This window comes from Nomascus leucogenys, chromosome 6, assembly GCF_006542625.1.
Source record: "Nomascus leucogenys isolate Asia chromosome 6, Asia_NLE_v1, whole genome shotgun sequence".
NCBI lineage: Eukaryota > Metazoa > Chordata > Mammalia > Primates > Hylobatidae > Nomascus > Nomascus leucogenys.
The window spans coordinates 84,494,023-84,517,554 of NC_044386.1; the positions used below are offsets into that span (position 1 = coordinate 84,494,023).

At 47.7% G+C, this 23,532-nt stretch overlaps 1 protein-coding gene across 7 annotated transcripts in view; it reads right to left on the bottom strand.

Moving 5' to 3' along the window:
- Positions 1-23,532, bottom strand: part of PARP16 (poly(ADP-ribose) polymerase family member 16) — a 52,553-nt gene that overhangs the window by 6,984 nt on the left and 22,037 nt on the right. For 2 of the 7 annotated variants that reach the window (XR_004030541.1, XR_004030542.1), the window contains exons 4-8: positions 22,225-22,396; positions 20,019-20,160; positions 18,611-18,692; positions 16,766-16,842; positions 7,022-7,133 (exon numbers count right to left, since the gene is read on the bottom strand). Coding sequence is in view for 3 of the 7 variants with exons in the window: in XM_030814577.1 (XP_030670437.1) it covers positions 18,554-18,692; positions 20,019-20,160; positions 22,225-22,396 (453 nt within the window). In the remaining 4 variants the exon portion in view is untranslated. Of the gene's footprint in view, positions 1-7,021; positions 7,134-16,765; positions 16,843-17,721; positions 18,693-20,018; positions 20,161-22,224; positions 22,397-23,532 lie in introns of those variants that run through there. The other 5 variants (XM_030814577.1, XM_030814574.1, XR_004030544.1 and 2 more) reach the window with 4 other exon arrangements.

The window sequence follows — 23,532 nt, forward strand, 5'->3', positions numbered from 1 at the left end:
AGTGATCTGCCCCCATCAGCCTCCCAAAGTATTGGGATTGAGCCATCCCAAAGATTGGGCATGAGCCATCATGCCCGTCCAAACTGTTTTTTGTTTTTTTGAGATGGAGTCTCACTCTGTTGCCTAGGCTGGAGTGCAGTGGTGGCACAATCTCAGCTCACTGCAACCTCCGCCTCCCAGGTTCAAGTGTTTCTTCTGCCTCAGCCTCCCGAGTAGCTGGGGTTACAGGTGTGTGCCACCACACCCAGCTAATTTTTGTGTTTTTAGTAGAGATGGGGTTTCACCATGTTGGCCAGGCTGGTCTTGAACTCCTGACCTCAGGTGATCCGCTCACCTTGGCCTCCCAAAGTGCTGGGATTACAAGCATGAACCACCATGCCCGGCCAGTTTTCTAAAGTGCTTATACATTCCTACCACTAGTGTGGAACTGGCTATAGTTGTTTCACATTCTTGCCAACACTTCATATGGTCAGTCTTTTAATTTTCGCTTTTTTAGTGGGTGTGCAGTGGTATTTCACTGTGTTTTAGTTTACATTTCTTATAACCAAAGAGGATCCTTTCATGTGCTTATTTGCAATTTGTGTATCTTCTTTAGCAAAGTGTCCGTTGAAAATTTTTGTTCATTTTTTACATTAGTTTTTTGTATTGAGTGTATATATTTTTATGTATTCTAGATACAAATCATTTATTCTTCATCTATTCTAAGTATATAAGGAAGTTTTTTTAAAAATATATTCTAGATACAAGTCCTTTGTTGGATATATGTTTTGCAAATATTTTCTCCCACCGAGAGCTGTCTTTTCGTTTTTCTAGTGGTATCATTAGAGAGCAAAAGTTTTAAATTTTAATGAAGTTTATAAACCTTTTCACTGATTATTAGTGTTTTGCCCGACCTAAGGTTTTAAAGATTTTCCCCTACGTCTTCTTCTAGAAGTTGTATAGTTTTTGCTCTTGTATTTAGATTTGTGGCCCACTTGGATTAATTTTTGTGTATGGTGTGAAGTAAGGATAGAGGTTCATTTTGTTTGCCACGAGATATCCAGTTGTTCTAGCACCATTTGTTGAAAATACTATCTTTTCCCCAAAGGTACTTTGTCACCTTCATAAAAAATCAATTGATAATATGTGTATATCTCTATTTCTGGATGGCCTTTTCTTTTTCAGTGTTCTATATGTTTATCTTTACATCAATACCACACTGTCTTGATTATTGTAGCTCTGTCTATAGTCTTGAAATCAATTAGGGCCAGTAATCTAATTGTATAATACTTTAAAAAATTGTTTTGGCTATTCAAGGTCCTTTGCATTTCCACATACATTTAGAATCAGCTTGTTGTTTACTACAAAAAAAAAAGATTGCTGCAATTTTGATAGGAATTATTTTGAATCTATATGCCAATTTCAGAAAATTGTAATCTTGAAAACATCAGGTCATCTGATCCATGAACACAGTATCTCTCACCACTTATTTAGATCTTCTTTAATTGCTTGCACATCTTTTGTCAGATTTATCCCTAAATATTTTGGAGTTCTGATGGTATTCTAGATTGTTTTTATAATGTCAATTTCCAAGTGTTTTTTGCTTATATAGAGAAACACAATTACTTTTCATATGTTAATCTTATATCCTGCAACTTTGCTAACCTCAGTTATTCATTTTATTTATTTATTTATTTATTTTTTGAGATGGAGTCTTGCTCTGTTGGCCAGGCTGGAGTGCAGTGGCATGATCTTGGCTCACTGCAACCTCTGCCTCCCGGGTTCAAGCGATTCTCCTGCCTCAGCCTCCCGAGTAGCTGGGATTACAGGTGCCTGCCACCACTCCCGGCTAATTTTTGTATTTCTAGTAGAGACGGGGTTTCACCATGTTGGCCAGGCTGGTCTTGAACTCCTGACCTCAGGTGATCCGCCCACCTCAGCCTCCCAAAGTGCTGGGATTACAGGCATGAGCCACTGCGCCTGGCCCCTCACTTACTCATTTTAGGTTTCCTAGATTACTTAAGATTTTCCATATACGTGCCATTTATAAATAAAGACACTTTTACTTTTTTCTTTCCAAACTATATGATTTATATTTTTCTTCCTATATTGCATTGACTAGGACCCCCAGTATAATCTTGAATAGAAGTGGTAAGAACAGATATTTCTTGCCTCATTCTCAATCTTAGAGTGAAAGCATTCAATCTTTAACCATTAAGTATGATTTTGTTGTTGTTGTTTTTAGAGAGTAGGTCTGGCTCTGTTGCCCAGGCTGGAGTGCAGTGGCGTGATCTCAGCTCTGCAATCTCCACCTCCCCAGGCTCAAGTGGTCCTCTCACCTCAGCCTCCCAAGTAGCTGGGACTACAGGTATGCACCACCATACCTGGCTAATTTTTGTCTTTTTTGTAGGGACAAGGTTTCACCATGTTGCCCAGGCCGGCCTCGAAATCCTGAGCTCAAGTGATCCACCCTTCTTGACCTCTCAAAGTGCTGGGATTACAGGCGTGAGCAGCCATGCCTTCTTGGAATATCTCTGTCTGGTTTTGGTATCAGGGTAAGGCTGGCCTCATAGAATGAGTTGGGAAGTATTCCCTCCTTTTCAATATTCTGGAAGATTTTATATCAAGTGGGTATTATTTCTTCCTTAAATGTTTAGTAGAGTTCACTAGTGAAGGCATCTGGGCCTGGAGGGTTTCATTTTTTTGTGTGTGTGGGAAGGTTTTTAACTATTATATAAATTCCAGTACATATTTATTCTTGAATGTGTGTCACACTTTTGTGTAAACCCTCAGGGCCTTCCCCTCACTCCTCCCTAAGTCCTTACTGTGACTCCCAAGGCCCTGTCTCCTGTCTGGTAGGCTCCTGCCCTCCTCTGCAGCCCTTCCACATGCTGCCTTCCCCTTAAGCAAGAACCCCCAAGAAGCTTCTTGCCCACCTCTCTACTTAGAGTCTCACTGCCTTCCCCTCACCATGTTCCAGTAACATGGCTATCCCAAGACTATGCCAAGCTCTTCCCCACCTCAAGCCCTTGGCATTGCCTTTCTCCATCTGGAAAGCTCTTCCACAGGCTCTTTGCATGGTCGTTTCTCATTCTCAATCCCCAGGTCTCAGATAATGTGTCAGGAAGGTCTTCCCTGACTTTCGTTATATCCAGGGGATGGCCTGCTGGATACTATCTCCCACAGAATCTCATTTACTTCCTTCATAATATATAATATACAGATCACACTCCATCATTGTTTACTTACTATATAAAGACATACCCAAGACTGGGAAATTTATAAAGAGGTTTAATGGACTCACAGTTCTGCATGGCTTGGAGGCCTCACAATCATGGCGGAAGACAAAGGAAGAGCAAAGTCACATCTTACATGGCAGCAGGCAAGAGAGTGTGTGCAAGAGAACTCCTCTTTATAAAACCATCAGATCTCGTGAGACTTATTCACTGTCATGAGAACAGCATGGGAAAGACCCGCCCCCATGACTCAATGATCTCCCACCAGGTCCCTCCCACAACACATGGGAATTATGGGAACTACAATTCAAAATGAGGTTTGGGTGGAGACACAGCCAAGCCATATGGCTTACTTTCAGTGCCTTAAGAGCAAGGATCTTGTCTGTCTTGTTTATGGCTGTATCCCCTGCACCCAGCACAAGATCTGGCACAAACTAAGCATTCAATGACTATTTGTTGAATAAGTAGAGTAACAGGATGGCCTACTGGTCAATCAGGCTGTACATCACAGAAGCAGTGAGTCTCCTGTGAGCTAGTTGGTCGGTCTGAGGATTTGGTCAGCCTGGAGTAGGTCAGGCAGCTGTTGAGTGGGCCACTTACTCTGTGGGGTTGGTCTGTGTGAGTGACAAGCCAATTGCAAAGCCAGGTCAGGATGTTGGGGGGATACAAGAAGGAAAAGGCCCAGGCCTACCCCTAAGAAGATTCTTGCCCACCTCTCTATTTAGAGTCTTACTGCTCCCCATTCCCTGGCCAGGAGGTGACATGGGGATGGCCTGGGGGAGTGGGGAGGCTATAGAGCCTGTCCCAAACTGGCAGCTGCTCCTCAGTAATTCTGCTGCAGCGCTTTCAAATCCCATGAACCTCACCTCGTGGCTGCAAGGCTCAGGAAGAGCCTGTGGGGGAGGCATAGAGAGGGCTTTGTGGCTTCCTCGCCACCCTGCCTCCTAACCTCCCCTGACCTGGGCTCTCTGCTCATGGAAAGTCCCCCTCTGGACCTGGCTGCCTAGCCCCAGGAGACAGGCGGTAGGGCACGTCGCCACTATCTGTTCTCTGCAGGGGCAGAACATGAGCCTGTACCTCTAGGGGCCACTCCTTACAACTGAACCCACCCTATGTGCCCTTCATAGACCAGGGGAAGCCCAGCTCTCTGGCTGAGGGAGAGGCTTTGGATAGAAGTTGGATATGGGACAGTTATTCCCAGATCGCGCCAGGAACACCCCTGCTGTGGGGTCATGGATGTGGCTAGAGTCCCATGGAGTATGTGTAGGAGGGTGTCAGAGCTGCTTGTATGGAAGCAGCTGTTTGCAATAACTGGGCCGCAGCACCCAGGCCGCTAGCAATCACCGAGCTTCCATCCTGCTTGCTGACAAACTCCATGACCAGAAGGCCCCACTCATGGTGACATCATCCCCTTGCACGCTGCTGAGGGAAATGAGCTCAGGGCGGCCATCAGAGGCGGCCTGTTTACTTACAGGGACCCTGGCTGTCAGCAGCTATTTGACCAGACATTCCCTGTCCTGGCCAGCATGAAGCAGAAATTTCCTTAAACACATTACTTTGGCCACAACCCATTGCCTGCTCTCTTGCTTTCAATTTTTTTCAAAAGGAAAATTCCTAGTTCTGGCCCCAAACAGAGCAGCCAGATATGGTGAGGGGCCATCAAAATGACTCCCAGAGGGTCTTTTGCAGTTTAAGTTACTCCCATCTCCAGGGTAATTCCTAGAGCTGAGAGACCATCAAACCAATTATCTGTGACCCATGTTGGGGATGGTCATTGGGGTGGCCAGCATGACCTCCAGGCAGACCCTCTCCTTGCTTCCCTCAGGGCCTCGGCCACCCTGAGCTCACTTCCAGAGAATTTCCCAACTCAGCAACCCTGGCTGCATCCTAAACCCCTCCCTCAGTCCCTCCAGGTCAGGGATATTTTGGGAGAGCACAAGAGCTGCCAGTTTTAACAGGCTCTAGGGGATTCCCAAGATAGTCACCCCCAGCAACCCTGACTGAGAGGCACTATCTCTGGACCGCCCCCAGCTCTCCTTGTACCTGCTGGAACTCAGCCATTCCAGAGGCCTTGAGGGCACAGGGATCATGGAGGTCTCTTGGCCTCTCAGGTGCTCTATGATTCTCAGCCACCTGAGCCAGGAGCAGAGCGATGCGCTCCCAGCAATATCAATCATGGGAGGCAGACGCCCTCCGCCTGTCTGGATGTGCCCATACTGGGGCTGGTCAGGCAGGCACAGACATGTCAGGGAGCTTGAAGACTTACCTGACCCAGCTCTGCCCTGTGGCCTGATCCTATTTAGCTCAACATCCTGCCTCACTGGGTAGGGGCTCAGGAGCAGAATCAGGTCAGAAGAGGGTGTTGAACCTGTGTTTCATAGTACTTGTCTGTACATAAGACTGAGAAGATGTCAAGGATCCACATCAGAGAATGGGGTGAAGGGAGTGGCTCACACAGATCTCAGTTGGCAACTTCTTAGAAGGTACCAAAGAAAGGGCCAGATTTTCTCCCCCACTGTCCCCACCCCCAACCACCATAGGGCCAGAATTCCCTAAACATGTGGTTTACATGAATTCAATTTGTCAACATGTCTACTGAACCCAATATTTGTAAGATATGAAAGCTGGAAAGTCTGTAGATAAGAACAGAAGCTATTATTTATTGAACATCTACTATGTGCCTGGCATCATGCTCAACAATTTTTTTTTCCAAGGCAGGGTCTTGCTCTGTTGCCCAGGCTGGAGTGCAGTGGTGTGATCATAGCTCACTGCAGCCTTGACCTCCTGGGCTCAAGCAGTCTTCCAGCCTTAGCCTCCTGAGTAGCCAGGACTACCAGCACAGGCCACCAAGCTGGGCTAATTTTTAAAAAATTTATTGTAGAGACAGGGGTCTGGCTATGTTGCCCAGGCTGGTCTCGAACTCCTGACCTCAAGTGATGCTCCTGACTTGGCCTCCCGAAATGCTGGGATTACAGGCATGAACCACCATGCCTGGCCCATGCTCAACACTTTACACACATTATTTTATTTAATCCTCACAACAATCCTGATGAGGTTAAATAACTCCAAAGGACGCAAAATCCATATGGCAGAGCTGGGATTCAAACTGAGTTCTGTCTGAACCCAGAGCTTCTAAAATTAGGCATCTCCCAATTTGACCTCTAAAAAGTAATTAATTAACCCAGGAATCAATCACGCTTCTTCTGTAAACCACACAAGGCCTATACAGTTAATGATGAGGTAATCTAACCCTTTCATTCTACAGACGAGAGGCCAGATCATGGTGAGTCTAAGCTGAGCATAGGACTAGTATCTTGGACTCTTAGGTCACTGCCCTCTCACCACCCCAGCCTGTCTACCCAGGCAAGGGAATGGATGGCTGGAAAGCTGTGAGTTCTACCCTCTAGGAAAAATATATATGAACATTCACACAGACAGACACACAGAGACGTGTTATACACAGGCGATAACACACACAGGCACTTAGACCAATGGATTTTTTTTTTTTTTTTGAGATGGAGTCTTGCTTTGTTGCCTAGGCTGGAGTGCAGTGGCACGTTCTCGGCTCTCCACAACCTCTGCCTCCTGGGTTCACGCCATTCTCCTGCCTCAGCCTCCTGAGTAGCTGGGACTACAGGCGCCCGCCACCACACCCAGCTAATTTTTTGTATTTTTAGTAGAGATGGGGTTTCACCGTGTTAGCCAGGATGGTCTCGATCTCCTGACCTTGTGATCCGCCCGCCTCAGCCGCCCAAAGTGCTGGGATTACAGGTGTGAGCCACCGTGACCAGCCGGATTGTTCTTACCTCTCTACTTCCCACAGTTCCTTTCCGTGAGGCCCTTGTCCTGGGCCCACCCTTTAGATGGCCACACTCTGGCTTTACTCTGGCCACAGACACCTCTTCAAATTCCCAGTGCCTAGTATGGGGACAATCATAGAACAAGCACTTTAAGAATGTTTAAGTAAATTAGCAAATCATAAGTCAAGAATGAGTGAATGAATGCTTCTGCACAAATAGGCATATGTGCTTTCAGAGGCTCACTGACATATTATTTATACCAAAATAACCTCACAAGTACCCCCACAAACACACGTAGGCAGGTGGTAGACTAATTCAACTATGCAAGCAGTAGAGGCCCACACTTTCCCTCAAAGATATTCATATACATGGGCTTACACAGATGTGAATACTTACATACAGGGAAACACACAAGTACATACTTTCTACCGAGGAACCAGCTGCAACCAGCAATGTAGCTGCCTACACACACAAACCCAGAAGTCACACAAACCCACACTGATCTGCTCAGCTAGACAAAGGCAAAGCTGTAGGCCCAAAACAGACTGGGAGTGAGACATTTGTCCATAGAGACTCCTGGACTGCCCCTGGATCCCACACTGTCTGCCTCCTTCCCCTCCCCCGTCCCCCGTCTGCGGCCAGAGGGGGTTCCTAGAGGAATTCCTTTTGCAGACTGGCTGAAAAAGCCGGCTCTTCCTCCTCCCCCACAGACCCAGGCCAGAGTCCTAGGTCAGGGAAACAGATGTTATACGTTGGGGGGAGCTATGCCTTCCCAAGGACTCTGCCCTTGGTCCCCAGTTGCCTCCCAAAGCCTGGCTAAGGCCAGGCTGGATGCTGGACACTGGACTCTGGACGGTGGCAGAGCACACTCAGGTTCCACTGCCCCAGCTCTACTGCCGAATAGATGATTTAGGAGCATCTAGTGAACAGCACTTTTCCAGAAGCCTTGCTTCCTCAGGAAACAGCTCGGCCACCAGCCTGATCTTCAAAACAGGCCTAGGGGACGAAAACACTCCCGCTTCTCTGCAAAAACATGCAGAGCTCTTGCTTAGAGCCCCTAGCGTCATCCTAACCACGGCATCTCAAGGCTGTAGGAATTAAAGGCCGGTGTTCTGGTCCTGCTTCTGTCTCAACTCTGTGGACTGTGTCCACTTTTGTAAAATGAGCCATTTGAGTGTGATGACTTCAGATCTAGCTGGAATGGTGTAGGAATCTAATTCCCCAGGGAGCCCCTGGGGTGAAGGGGCTCCCATCCCAGGGACAGTGGCCCAGTGGGGGCCTCCTCTTAAGTGACAGTCATATTACAAACACAGGACTTGTGCCTGGAGTGGCTTGAAGCTGAGGTGCCCAGTGCTGGGGCAAAATGGGGACTCAGGAGAAATGTCTCGTTCAACCTGGAGACAGACAGCTACCTTCCTTCTCCCTCGTACCCACTCACCAGATCCTCCAGGCCTCTGCTGGAGGTGGACGAAGGGCTGCAGCCCCACCCAGCCAGGCAGGCCTGGAGACAGGAATGCTGCTCAGCCCAGCTGGCCAGACAGGGGTGACTGTTTATTCTCTGATGTGAGGAACATCTCGGGCAATCAGGGGGATTTGGCTGCCAGCAGCCCCTGGATGCAAGGTCTCAAAAATTTCAACTTAATCAGAGCAGGCTGATGGCTTGAGCAGGCAGTGGGGGTGGAAGGGAGGGGCCATCCCCTTCCTGCCCCACATTCAGTGCCATGTGTGCCTCTGGGCTCACCTCCTGGGTCTGCAATGATGGGGCTGGGAAGGTTACAGGAGATGAGCTCAGAGCTCTGATTGAGAGGGTGTCGGGGGACTTCCCATGGTTTCCACTTCTGACATTGCAGGTGCCTTCTGCTCATAAAATAGAGCAGAGCTCACAACCCCAGCCTGAAAAGGGAACTCGTTTTCTATCCACTGGGCCTGGTGTCGGCACTCTTGTCTTCCTATGCCACCAGCCTAGGTCTTCTTTGCTCAGACAGCCCCTCTAGCTGCAGCCTTGCATCTGCTTGCCTTTTTTTTTTTTTTTTTTTGAGACAGAGTCTCTCTCTGTTACCCAGGCTGGAGTGCAATGGCGCGATCTCAGCTCACTGCAACCCCCGCCTCCCAAGTTCAAGCGATTCTCCTGTCCCAGCCTGCCCAGTAGCTGGGATTATAGGCACGCGCCACTATGCCCAGCTGATTTTTGTGTTTTTAGTACAGACAGGGTTTCACCATGTTGGCCAGGCTGGTCTCAAACTCCTGACCTCAAGTGGTCCACCCACCTCAGCCTCCCAAAGTGCTGGGATTACAGGCATGACCCATTGCGCCTGGCCATGCCTGCCTTTCTTATTCCTCTAGAGTCAGCCCCGGTTCTGCCTCTTTCTGGCCTTTTCACCTTGCACAAGTCACCTCCAAAGCTGTTTCTTCTGTAAAATAAACAGAATAGTATCTGCCTTGCAGGGATATTGTGAAGATTAAATAAGATAATTCTTCTAATATGCACATCATGCAGGAGGCACTTGATACACGGTAGTGTCCTTTTCCTTCCTCCCTTCTCCTACTGCTGCAGACTGCATCTCTGGTCTTCCTGAGGGCCAGGTTCCTCCAGTGTAGTTTACAGCCACAGCTCTGGTCAGACCTACCCATTGCTGCTTCTGGACTTTGATGGGCCCTGGGGTTTCTGAGGCCAGAAGCCAGTCCAAGCTGACCAAAGGAGGCCCCTTGAGACTGAGGCTACAGAAGGCCCCAAAACACAGTGGTGCGTGTGTGTGTGTTTTTCCCAACTCTTATTTATTTAGAGACAGAGTCTCACTCTGCTGCCCAGGCTGGAGTGCAGTGGTGCGATCTTGGCTCACTTAACCTCCGCCTCGCTGCAACCTTTGCCTCCCAGGTTCAAGCGATTCTCATGCCTCAGCCTCCCGAGTAGCTGGGATTACAGGCGTGCACCACCATGCCCAGTTAATTTTTGTATTTTTAGTAGAGACGGGGTTTCACCATGTTGGCCAAGCTGGTCTCAAACTCCTGACCTCAAGTGATCCGCAGGCTTCAGCCTCCCAAAGTGCTGGGATTACAGGCGTGAGTCACCATGCCCCTGCCTCCCATCTCTTATTTTGCACAGGTTTGAGTGCCTTGTAGGGATAGTCCAGGGGTCAGGACAGTCAGACTTCATCAATCCAGACTCACTAGTTTGGAATTCACACCTTTCTATAGTTAACAAAGGACTTACATTAAAAATAATGATGCTCCAGGATGGCAAAGGATATCAGTTAAGATCTACCCACGTTTATTCCCCGTAAGACCCAACTTACTCTGTTAAATAAAAAGGAATGTATTTATTGGTCACCTAAGTGAAAAGTCTGGCTTCAAGCACAACTGGATTCAGCACTCAAACATCATCAGGACAGCAGCTCTGCTTTCCACTGTGTTGGCATCAGTCTGAGACTTTGCATGGCAGCCAGATGGCAGCCTCTCACATTCAGGACCACTGGAAATGCAAGTCTCTTTCCCAGGATCCCCAGCAAAACTTATGGTTCATTTTGATGAGATACTATTATTATATCAAAATGAGATAGTATTTTCTCAAAACTCGTGGCTCATTTTAATGAGATACTAGCTGGGTCACATGCCTAGGTTTTTTTTTTTTTTTTTTTTTTTTTTTTTTTTTTTTGAGATGGAGTCTTGCTCTGTCACCCAGGCTGGAGTGCAGTGGTGCCATCTCAGCTCACTGCAAGCTCCGCCTCCCGGGTTCACGCCATTCTCCTGCCTCAGCCTCCCAAGTAGCTGGGACTACAGGCGCCCGCCACCATGCCCGGCTAATTTTTTGTATTTTTAGTAGAGACAGGGTTTCACCATGTTAGCCAGGAAGGTCTCGATCTCCTGACCTCGTGATCCACCCACCTCAGCCTCCCAAAGTGCTGGGATTACAGGCGTGAGCCACCGCGCCCGGTCCACATGCCTAGGTTTGAATCAATCACTAAGGCCGGGAGAAGGCAACTCACTAATTGGCTTGGGCCTGAGTCAGTGCTCCACTTGCAGAGTGTGTGAGTGGAGGGGGCAGTCAGTCAGCTTTCCAAGACCAATGAGTGGGAAAGGGAGTTGGTTCCCCAGAGAGGAAGTTGAGGTATGGTACCAGGAAGGTGAAGGAACCCTGGGTGACAAGAACAACAGATGGCCTTATCCAAAGGAAATCGATGGCCAAAGAACTAAAAGGACAAATACTTTTCTAGCCCTTTAAAAATATAATTGATGTGCTAGTTTTAAATCCCTACAGACCTCTGATAGGCAATATATTATGGGCTCATTTGGGATAGCCTGCACTTGCTCAAGAATAAAACTGCATCTTTAAAGCAGCCTGCGATCCATGCTTCCAATAAATTGAGACTGGCCTTCCTGACCCACCAGTGGGCAGTTTGACTAAACTAACCAATGTCACCAGCAATGGCTGGAAAGCCTGGCAGCACCACATGCTGTTTTCACTGGGGTCCTCCTTTGGCCAAATGGGGTTAGAGCAAAGTTTGATTCCAGTGGCCCCACCCCTTGACAAGGTCAAAGCTCCTCCTGCCCTTGAATCCCTAGTGATTTCTCTTTCTCCACCCTCTCCTAACTCATTACTAAAACCTGCTCTTAGGGAGGCTTTGTTATCAGTCATTTGCACATGTGTATGAATAAGCTTCAAGTCAACAGTTTAGCCTCTCTCAGGATCATCTGCACTTTAAATAAAACGCAAGGCGGCTGGGCGTGGTGGCTCACACCTGTAATCCCAGCACTTTGGGAGGTCAAGGTGCGTGGATCACCTGAGGTCAGGAGTTTGAGACCAGCCTGGCCAACATGGTGAAACCCTGTCTCTACTACTAATACAAAAATATTAGCTGGACATGGTGGCGCATACCCGTAATCCCAGCTACTTGGGAGGCTGAGGCAGGAGAATCACTTGAACCTGGGAGATGGATGTAGTAGCGGTGAGCCGAGATTGCACCACTGCACCTCAGCCTGGGAGACAAGAGCGAAACTCCGTCTCAAAAAATAAAATAAAATAAAATAATGCAAGGCACTGTCCTTTCCACCCCACTAACCTCAAAAGGTATTTCTGGTGACATCGCAAATGGGACTCCCTGAATTCAAGCAACAAATGTCCACAACCTTCTTTGAAACCCCCACTCATCCACAATGTCTTGTCAATGCATTTTTTTTCTCAAGTCTAATTTCATTCTCTTTCTGCTAACATTCAACCATTACCCTCTACTGTGATAGGGAAGTTTCTTGTATCCTTGCACCCCTTTATTCACTCACTCAATAAACTCTTCTCCAGCACCCCACCATATCTTAGATACTTGTGTATACAAAGACTGCCTAGTCCCTGTCCTCAAGGAGCTTGCAGTTGAATTTTAATGCAGGAAACTAGATTTTTTTTTTTGAGACGGGGTCTCTCTCTGTCACCAGGCTGGAGTGCAGTGGCACAATCTCAGCTCACTGCAACAGAGCTCTGCCTCCCAGGTTCAAGCAATTCTCCTGCCTCAGCCTCCCGAGTAGCTGGGACTACAGGTGCACACCACCACACCCGGCTAATTTTTGTATTGTTAGTAGAGACGGGGTTTCACCATGTTGGTCAGGATGGTCTCGATCTCCTGACCTCAGGTGATCTGCCCACCTCGGCCTTCCAAAAGTGCTGGGATTATAGCCGTGAACCACCGCGCCTGGCCTAATTTCCAGATTTTTAACACAAGCAAAGTCTAGCCCCGTGGCTGATATAAAGTAAGTATTCAATAAATGCTGCTTCCCCTTTTCAGGGCTGCGGTATATGGACACTACAGCAGAACACTGGAAATTTTTGAAAAACCCTTTCCATGTGGACAAGGGCACCAGCCAGAGTGGGTGGAGACGGTGGTTTCTATCTTTACTTGGGAATGTCATGATTTGTTTTGGATGCTCCAAATGTCAGGTTGGAGATGCATGCAAAGGAGAGGGGCTTATTCTAACCAGATCAGGGCTAGAGGCAGCCCAGGACACTGTCTCCATGGTGCACAGCCCCAGACAGTTTGGAAACAAACAGAAACCCATCCAGAGGCAGGAGACTGACAAAGGCAAACACAAACAAAGGCCAAGAGATGGAAAACTCATGAGGTGGGGCACAGTGGAGAGGAGGCAAGTGGGGAGAGAGACAAGTGGGGGCTGTGGAGAGGGCTTAGAGAGGGGTGTGGTCCTGTTTTTGTGTGAGCTAAATCCAGCCCCAGGGCCTAAGAATCACCATGGCAACGGGACGAATGCTGCTGACTCCATGCCAACACAAGCCTCCTGGGCTTAGCAGGAATGGGCTCAGATGCGATGGGGCCACGTTCTCAAGAAAAATGTCTGAATTGGGCTGTTTAAATCACAAACTCTCCACCCCTCTCCTGGTTTTGTAGGCAATCAGTGTTTAATGAAATGAATTAAACAGAAATGACACAGAACCACTTCGCCTACTCTACCTCTCTCTCATACACACGTGCACTTATTCCCATAGAGTAAAACTCTTTCCCTTTCTGGTAGAAACTGACAGCTCATGGGATGCTGCACATTTTCAGAAGCAAGGACCTCACCTGTGAGAGGTTCCCCCTTACAATGGCATTAGTGACAGAGGACAGATGGGGTTGCTTTTCACAAGAACTTAGGCAGCTGGGGGCCCCTATGAGGTGGCTCCAACTAAACCACTTTCACTTTTCCCAGAGCTGCTTGGCCTATGGGATCTCCCTGAGATTTTGGGTCTGTGCTAAACAGAATGTTCAGTCTCGTGTAGGGCTTGTCTCCTTCCTGCCTCTCCATTCCCAGGTACCCAGAGGTCTCACACTATCCCCTAGTACACTAGTCCTGCGCTAACTCATCCATTAGACATGGTAGGCACCGTGCCTAAGGCCCACATTGCAAAAATGTTTTCTTTTAAAATTAGAAGAAAAAAACTTTTAAGTGGAAGAAAATGGTTTAGTACATATATTCATCTTTATATCAATGTAGTAATAAAATATAATTTTAAATACTCTTTTATGGAAGAAAGGGGGCCCAGAAAGGCAAAAGTACCCAGGGCCCATGGAAGTCATAATGTGGCTCTGCCCTAGTCTTCCCTCCTGCCCACTCGAACCCTCTAGACTCCAGAGTTTTCCTTCCCCCATATCAAAACGTACCTGCTATCTCATGTCCCTCCACTAACCCTGGAGCTCCTGGAGGGCAAGACCATTCTTTATGTATCCTCTGTGCCCACAGTCATATCAGGTATTGCGTTACCATTTCTTCTTTTTGCAGGGAGGGGGGTTGGAGGTGGGATGTATGAGGTGGAGCAGAAAACTCAGAAAAAAAAAAAAAAAGACAGGGCTAGGTTTGAAACAAATGTTGCCAGAATGAGAGGCCCACTCCTCAGCCCTCCTCTGTAGCAGTGAGCTAACGTGACAGCAGTCAAGCCAAAGCAGGGGTTCTTCACTTGAGACATATGGCCAGGTCTCGGGGAACAGAGAATTCCTGGAAACTGCAAAAACTTCCCATTTATGCAGTCTGACTTCATCCACATCCGCTATACTGAACTCCACTGAAACTGTTCCTGCTGAGTTTGCCAATATCTCCAATCCAGTAAATCCAACAGACACTTCTCAGGTATAACCCTGGTTTCTCAGCACCATTTGACACTACTCATCTAGCCCTCCTCTTTGGCTTCCATGACACTTTGCTATCTCAGTCACCTCCTATTTCTCTGGTCACTACTACTGTCTCCTTTGCAGGCTCTCTGCTCTGTTGGGCCCTTAAAAACAAGTGATAATAATAGCAGCAACTGATACATATCAGTGATTTACTCTGCCCTGGGCACTACATAAGCATCAATCCTTTTAATCCTCAAAGTAATCCTAGATCCATTCTCCAACCACCAGCTAGAGTGATTTTTCTAAAAACCGTATCTCATCATTTTCTTGCTTAGAACCTTCTAATGGCTTTCCTCTGCCCACAGCTTTTTTTTTTTTTTTTTTTTTTTTTTTTTTGAGACGGAGTCTCGCTCTGTCACCCAGGCTGGAGTGCAGTGGCGCAATCTCGGCTCACTGCAAGCTCCGCCTCCCGGGTTCACGCCGTTCTCCTGCCTCAGCCTCTCCGAGTAGCTGGGACTACAGGTGCCCGCCACCACGCCCGGCTAATTTTTTGTATTTTTAGTAGAGACAGGGTTTCACCGTGGTCTCGATCTCCTGACCTCGTGATCCGCCCGCCTCGGCCTCCCAAAGTGCTGGGATTACAAGCGTGAGCCACCGCGCCCGGCCTAGCTTTTTTTTTTTTTGAGATGGAGTCTCACTCTGTCGCCCAGGCTGGAGTGCAGTAGCACAGTCTCGGCTCACTGCAAGCTCCGCCTCCCGGGTTCACGCCATTCTCCTGTCTCAGCCTCCCGAGTAGCTGGGACTACAGGCGCCTGCAACCACGCCCGGCTAATTTTTTGTATTTTTCGTAGAGACAGGGTTTCACTGTGTTAGCCAGGATGGTCTCGATCTCCTGACCTCGTGATCCGCCCGTCTCGGCCTTCCAAAAGTGCTGGGATTACAGGTGTGAGCCACCGCGCCCGGCCACCCACAGCTTTTAAAGTCTTTCAAGATCTGGTCCCTGTCTACCTCTCCAGCCTGATTTCTCATCACTGCCTCTTTTACAACCTGCCTGCTTTTAACTTCTCCAAGAACTTCAGGTCTCTGCATGTGCTGTTCCTACTGCCTGAAACACTTTTCCTCCACCTTTTAGCCTAGAACCAATTCCTCTGGGGGAAGGAGATTGGTTATGTGATTGATGCTGAAATCAGTCTGCCAGGTTCAACTCCCAGCTCTGCCACATCCTAGCAATAAAACCTTGGGCAAACTATTAAACTCTCTGGCACTGGCTGGACATAGGGGCTCATGCCTGTAATTGGGAAGCTGAGGAGGGTGGATCACTTGAGGTCAGAATTTCGAGACCAGCCTGGCCAACATGGCAAAACCCTGTCTCTACTAAAAATACAAAAGTGGCCGGGCGTGGTGGCTTACACCTGTAATCCCAGTACTTTGGAAGGCCAAGGTGGGCATATCACTTGAGGTCAGGAGTTCATGACCAGCCTGGCCAACATGGTAAAACCCCATCTCTACTAAAAACACAAAAATTAGCCAGGTGTGGTGGCATGCGCCTGTAATCCCAGCTACTCAGGAGGCTAACACAGGAGAATTGCTTGTACCCGGGAGGCAGAGGTTGCAGTGAGCCAGACGTTGCAGTGAGCTGAGATTGCACACCACTGTACTCTAGCCTGGGCAACAGAGCGAGACTCCATCTCAAAAAAGAAAGAAAGAAAGAAAGAAAATAAAAATAAAAATACAAAAATGAGCCGGGCATGGTGGCATGTGCCTGTAATCCCAGCTACAGGGAGGCTAAGGCAGGAAAACTGCTTCAACCTGGGAGGCAGAGGTTGCAGTGAGCCGAGATTGTGCCACTGCACTCCAGCCTGGGTGACAGAGCAAGACTCCGTCTCAAAAAAAAGTGGATAAGGCTTGTTGTGAAAATTAATCAGTACAGTAAGGTGCCTTGCAATGTTACATGTGTCACCTGAGTATTTTCTGACCCTAGACTATGTTAGGACTCCTTGCCAAGTATTTCCCTAAACTTTATAATACCATAAACTCCCAACCTCACTCTTGAAATGTTTGTCCATCTGCCCACCTTGCCAGGCTGTCAGCTCTGTGAAAGCAGGGGCTTTCTGACTTTGATCCTGCTCATATTCCTAGTGCCTGGCATACAGTAGGTACTCACGTTTGTTAAGTCATTAACTAGAAGTCCAACACCTCCTAGATATCATATCCTGGTGATATATGCTCTCCAGCAAACAGCTAGTTTTGAACAAGGAAGGATGGAAGATAAGGTTTTTAACAACAAGGCATATAGGGCAGACTCACACTGAGGCTGAAAGCACTCACAAAGGCAACTTAAATCATTAAGAAAATATCTTTATTTATTCTGAAATGTTCCAATAATCAATGTAAAAACTGTGGTAGTGGCTCTTTCACAACTTTACAAATTATAGAAAAATGATTTTTCCTCTTCTTTACAGAAATCTCACTCCCAAATCATACAGGGCTCTATTATGGCTACAACCCAGCAGGAAGAAGGGAGCAGAGAATACAGCAAGGAGGGCTCCGGCTCTCTGGGTGGCCAGAAGGCTTTTCCTACACATTAAAGCCCAGGCTGAGTCCCAAAGACCTGTGTCCCCTCTGAAGGAGGCTCCATCCACATGGATCTGTGGCACACTGGGGCAGGCCTCTGTCTTGAAGGCCAGTAGGCCACAGAAGGCCTGAAAGCATGGCACTCATGGTTGCAGGCCATAGTCAAGGCAGCTTTGTGAGAATGAGAACAGGAGGCGAGCCTATAGCTCAAATCCCTTTCTCTAAAACACAGCCAGGAAAGAGGCTGTGGACACTGGCCAAACAGTGCACTAGGTTTAGAAATTTCCCCTTTTAGGCCGGGCGCGGTGGCTCACGCTTGTAATCCCAGCACTTTGGGAGGCCGAGGCGGGCGGATCACGAGGTCAGGAGATCGAGACCATGGTGAAACCCTGTCTCTACTAAAAATACAAAAAAATTAGTCGGGCGTGGTGGCGGGCGCCTGTAGTCCCAGCTACTGGGAGAGGCTGAGGCAGGAGAATGGCGTGAACCCGGGAGGCGGAGCTTGCAGTGAGCCGAGATCGCGCCACTGCACTCCAGCCTGGGCGACAGAGCAAGACTCTGTCTCCAAAAAAAAAAAAAAAAAAAGAAATTTCCCCTTTTACTCAGCTCACAAAGACTAATTTGTTAAACAGCTATTAAAAAAAAAATTAGAAAACAAACATTTGGTTCCATTTCGGCTGTAATCAGCAGTTGATAATTTTTAGAAAAAGATGACTTGAGTTGCTCATTAAGTCTGTATTTTTTATCAGGCCCCTGACTCCTTTCTTTCTCATCCATGGTTTTTTGGGGAGGGGGGCAGGTACAGCTGTAGGAGAAGGCTGTTTGTTGATTTGAGAAAACTGTTAAAATGTTTTGCACTCACATACAAAGGCTGATGGAATTCAAAAATGATCCCACTGATTTTTATGAGAAACATGACTGTTCCTCTTGGGTGTCTCAAGTCAAAACAAGGCAACTGCCTAGTGATTTATAGTTCCCACATTTTCCGCCTTCCAGAAAGCATTAGAGAAAGGGCCAACCTCCGCCAGGAGAGATTGTAAACACACCACTGACAGCTTGGACACTTTGTTTTTAAATGTAGCAGGGCTTTTTCCTTTGGCCCTGGCTGAAAAGCCAACTCCCTAGGACAGTTTAAGAAGGAGCAGATGGAAGGGCTCCCCTAAAACCTAAGAGTGAGGGACTAGTAGTCCCCGTTGACTGGAGTGTGGCTGGGAACATCATCAAAGGCAATCAATACATTTAGGGCATACGAAAATTGTCCTGTGGTCCCCCAACTGGCCCCTAGGCTCAGTCCGGCTGGACATGAGGCATAGGAGGTACAGAACAAGTGACCATAAGGCACACAGTTGAGGTAGCCCCCACACCAGGCCCAGAAAGATTATCTTTTCGCACGATTCCAAAAGTGTTGGAAAGCAGAGGAGTTGATGACACTCACTATGAGCAGCAGCAGCAGATACAGGGATATCATGATGGTAAACCAATGGCTGGAAAACCAGGAGAGCTGGCTTGAAGCCCTGCTTAAGAGGGAAAAAAGAGTGGTGTTGGCAAAAAGAGAAAAACATTTTTTTTTTAAGTGTGTACAACAAGTCTGGCTCTAAGAAGACAAAATGATGAATTTCATCCTTTGCCTGAGCCATGAAATGAAGCTTCGTGCTTTCTTGCTCAAGAAACCTGGGGCTGTTTGCCCGGGCACTGACACGCCTTTCAACAGGATATTTTCAAAATTCGCAAAGACAGCTATGCAATGAGCTCATCCTGATCTTCCCTTTTGTAGCTCCTCTTTTACCATTTACAACCCATCTTGGTATCTATAACAATGACCTAGCTCAGGGTGTCTGCCCAGATGGTGGCAGGTGGCAGGTAATTTAGCTAAAGTCTTTTCACTTTTAGACACATGCAGATATAAATCCAAGCTGGGGAAATCCTCTTTGGCCCACTAGGAGATGATCTAAACCACCTAAGTGTGCACTAAAGAGATGCTCCAGGGAGAAGTGGGAAAGGAATGGAATTTTCAAGGATAAAAAGTTAGATGATTTTAAACCAAAGCATAATGTCACCTGGACCCAGGCACTCTATATAGATTTCCCAAATTTGGACAGGGGTCAGGAGGAGACTTTACTGGTTTATGAAGTCTGGAAGCATGGAAACCACTGGTGTGTACAAGCAGGAGTGGGGATTATTTAAAGTGACCCCTTTTCCTGTCGTATCTACTCACCTGCTGCTGGCCCCTGCAAGAAGCACCATCATGGATTCCAACAATGCAACAAAATCTCAAGAGTGGCCCCCAACCCTGGTGAGCCCCACACATACTCCCACACTGCAGAGATGGAACTAGGCATCCACCAAAGCTGATAAGGTCTGAAGCCCCACATCTGCTATTGAGTTCAATGCCCTCATTTTAGAGATAAAGATGAAGCATCTCAGGTTCAGAGAGGGGCAGTCAGTGGTTCAGCAGCCACTGTGGGAAGCTACTGAGCCAGCCTGTGCACAATCACACCCGGTGTCCAGTCACTGCCCTGCCTCTCAGCTTAACCTCATCGGTGGGTCTCAGACTGCAATCATGGGCCTAGTGGCTAAGGGGCCACACTGTTTGGGGCAGCCAATTTGGACTCAGTCAGTCCCTCATGCTATTTGTGTTTACCAATCTTTCTCTCTTCTCACTGGAATACAGTCCTCTTAGGGTCAGGACCACATCTTCTCCAGATCCTATCTCTCACTTCTCACCGTGTCCAGCATGGTGCTTTACATACTTGACACCTGGCGGAGGTCTAAGGCTGATACCTACAACAACTAAGAAAGCCAGCACTCTGAATACAGCCATTAGTTGTTCTCCTGGACCTTACCTCTTGGGTGGCTTCTGTGAATACACCAGGAGGTACTTCACTCGCAGGAGCTGGTTATTGGTGACCACGAAGTACTTGGGAGGGATGTCTCCCCCTTCACTATGTTTGATTCTCGCTCGTCTGCGATCTATCTCCTTGGAATCTGAATACGGAGAGTAAAACACACCTTCACTGGGGGGAAATAGAACTAAGGAAGCACATTATAAATAGAAATAAGTCAAGCCTCCTGGTGCTGAGGGGGAAGAAGGCCTGGCAGGCTGAGGAACAGACCTGTGTGTGCATGAAGCAGCACTGAAAAAAACGGAGAATCTGGCAGGCAAATGGGAGGAGGAAAAAAAGAGTAGGAAAATATAAGGGATACAAGGAAGAAAAAACAAAACTCAACTAAGTGGGGAGAACAGAAGGAAGAAGCAAATTGATGGCCATAGCAAAGAAATACGCCGGGACTGGGAGCTAGGAACAGGACTTGATCTGAACAGGCCTCTTAACAGGCATTTTATATATATATATATATATATATTTTTTTTTTTTTTTTTTTTGAGATGGAGTCTTGCTTTTGTCGTCCAGGCTGGAGTGCAACAGCGCGTGGTCTTGGTTTACTACAACCTCTGCCTCCCGGGTTCAAGCAATTCTTGTGCTTCAGCCTCCCAAGTAGCTGGGATTACAGCCGCCTGCCACCACGCCCGGCTAATTTTTATATTTTTAATAGAAATGGGGTTTCACCATGTTGGCCAGGCTGGTCTCAAACTCCAGACACCTCAGCTGATTGGCCTGCCTCAGCCTCCCAAAGTGCTGGGATTACAGGCATGAGCCACCACACCTGGCCTTAAGAGGCATTTTAAATGAACCATTCTGGATTTGAGGTTCTTAGAACATTTATCTTCCACCCTTCGTATCAAGACTTGTTTTAAAACAAACAAACAAAAACCCTTTTCTTTTAATAACACAAAAAAGTTCTACAAAAAACTAGGAAGACCAAAGCTGCATGACAGCAGAGGTTGGAAGGTTTTGTTTTGATGTTTAATGTCACGGTTTGCAAACTTCCTAAGAATTATAAATGCAAATATCCATGCTGCCTGGTTTGGGAGGGTGGTGTCAGACCTGGGCCTGCATCTCAGAATTCCAGTTGTTTTACATTAGAGGCCAGAACAGTCAGTTTTCTGAATTCTCTTGGAATCAACAAGCCAGATCTTTTTTCTTTTTTTTTTTGGATGGAGTCTCGCTCTGTTGCCCAGGCTAGAGTGCAGTGGCATGATCTTGGATTACTGCAACCTCTGCCTCCTGGGATAAAGCGATTCTCATGCCTCAGTCTCCCAAGTAGTTGGGACCACAGGCACATGCCACCACACCCGGCTCATTTTTTTATTTTAGTAGAGACGAGGTTTCACCACGTTGACCAGGTTGGTCACAAACTTCTGACCTCAGGTGATCCACCCGACTTGGCCTCCCAAAGTGCTGGAATTACAGGTGTGAGCCACATCGCACCTGGCCCCAACAAGCCAGCTCTGGAGACTGGAATGACAGTTCTGTGACTCTTCTGCCTTTGTTGGAGAGCCACACAGTGGTGGGGGGAGACAAGGCAAACAGTCTCAGGGACAGAGTAGGGGAGTGGGATGAGGTAGCCGGTTAGTCATCACTCTCTGGAGAGCCCAGGACTCTCCAGCGCATTGGCTGCCCTTCACATCCCGGAGGGATCTGGCACACGCCGGTGTAGATCGGAGGGTCTGGACCCCGCATCCTTTGCTTCATTTAGCAAATATTTATTGAATATCAAGTACATACCAAGGCTTTCTGCTGATACCAGGTGCCCAAGAATGAATGAGACCTCATTCCTACCTTCAAGGAGCCCACGCACCAGCTTTATCACTCACTTTTTTAAAAAAATCAAATCTCTCCTCCTCCCGCAAAGCTTTCCCTGGCTGCTTGGACCCACCATGATTACTACTTCCTCTGAGCTGCCTCTGTGGGCCTCGTCAGCCTCCTTACCTGGCACCCCCTACCTACCCCCTTTAGTGAATGGTCTCCATTGAGTGTTCAATCTCTAAGAAGACTGCTCGCTCCTTGGACAGGACCCTGTCTGGCACTGCCCTGGATTCAGCCCAACCCTTGGGCATGCAATGGGTGCTCTACCCAACAGGTGGGCCAGCAAGAGCCTGTACACCCAACAGAGGCCTGTAGCCCAGGTCTGGACCAAGTGCTCACTCACCCTTCTTCTTGGTTTGGCACTTGACGTCTGGATGGTCAATGACCTCACACACGGCCACACAGCTAAGGATGGGGCCGAGGAGGCTGTGCTGCCACCCGTGGCCATGAGGGCTGTATATGAGGGCCAGGCTCAAGTCACTGGTGAGGTAGGTCCCCTCTCCGAACAAGGATGTCTGCAATAGCAAGGCCAATGGAAAAGAAACACAGACGGGTGAATGTACAGTTGGCATGGCAAGACGACACAGGTCTCTCTTCAAGAGTTGTAAACACAGAATGTACAACCCCCCCTTTTTGCCCCAGCAAGATACAGGATCAAATAATCCTGTGATATCATCACAGGGTTATTACTAAACACATTCCTGCCTGACAACAGTTTAACTGATTGTGGATTTGGCCATCTGGCCTGGCAAACTAGCAGTTCCTTGTGGTCAAGGTTGAGTGAGAAAAGCGTAGGTATAAGCATCCAAACCGACCTCGGTTTGAATCCTCCAGCAAGTGGCAAGTTATATAAACTCTCTGTGTCTCAGTTTCTAGATCTACAAAATAATGTTACTAGTAGCTCCTTTACAAGGCTGCCAGTGAGGATTAAATGAGGCAATATACATAAAAGAGTGGGACACCTGGCACATGTAAATAAATGAGGGGCCAGTACTCCACTGCAGGCCTTTATGTTCTAGTATATAAAGTAATTCCTGTTACATGAATGCAGTAAGCATGGTTACTCTGATGGGCTTGAAATGCAAAGTCACACCCTTAAGTACAGGGAAGGGGTCCCACCTGAGAAGGGAGGTAATCTGAGTCATTACCCCACGCAAGGCTGCCATGAGCAGTGGTGTACAAGAGTGGGAAGCTCAGTGTATCTCTGCCATGAAAACAGTATCAGTATCAACTGGCAGATGGACTCCCTCAAGCAAGCCCTTCATTGAAAACCCAGGCAGAGGGGCCATAGGAGGATTGATACGCTTTACCAAAGGATTTTTATAAGATGCCTCTAAGCAGCAAACTCCTGGGGGCACTAAAATGAAGGTTTAGTGTACAAGAGTATAATCTGCAGGCAACTTCTTCAGGCCAGCACCAGTGTAAAGGGGAAGCCCCTTGGATTCCAGTAGCCTGGACATAATGGTAAGCTGAGAGCCAGTGGTGGACTGAGAGATAGTGTAAACAAGCCCGTCATCCTTAGCAAAACCCAACGACATTAACCAGATACACCAGGGAAATATCTCCAGTCTCAGGGCTGCAGCAGCCACAACTGAGCCCATGGCTCATGGAGCCAGCTCCTCATAGACAAGGCAGATACTGCCATGACTGG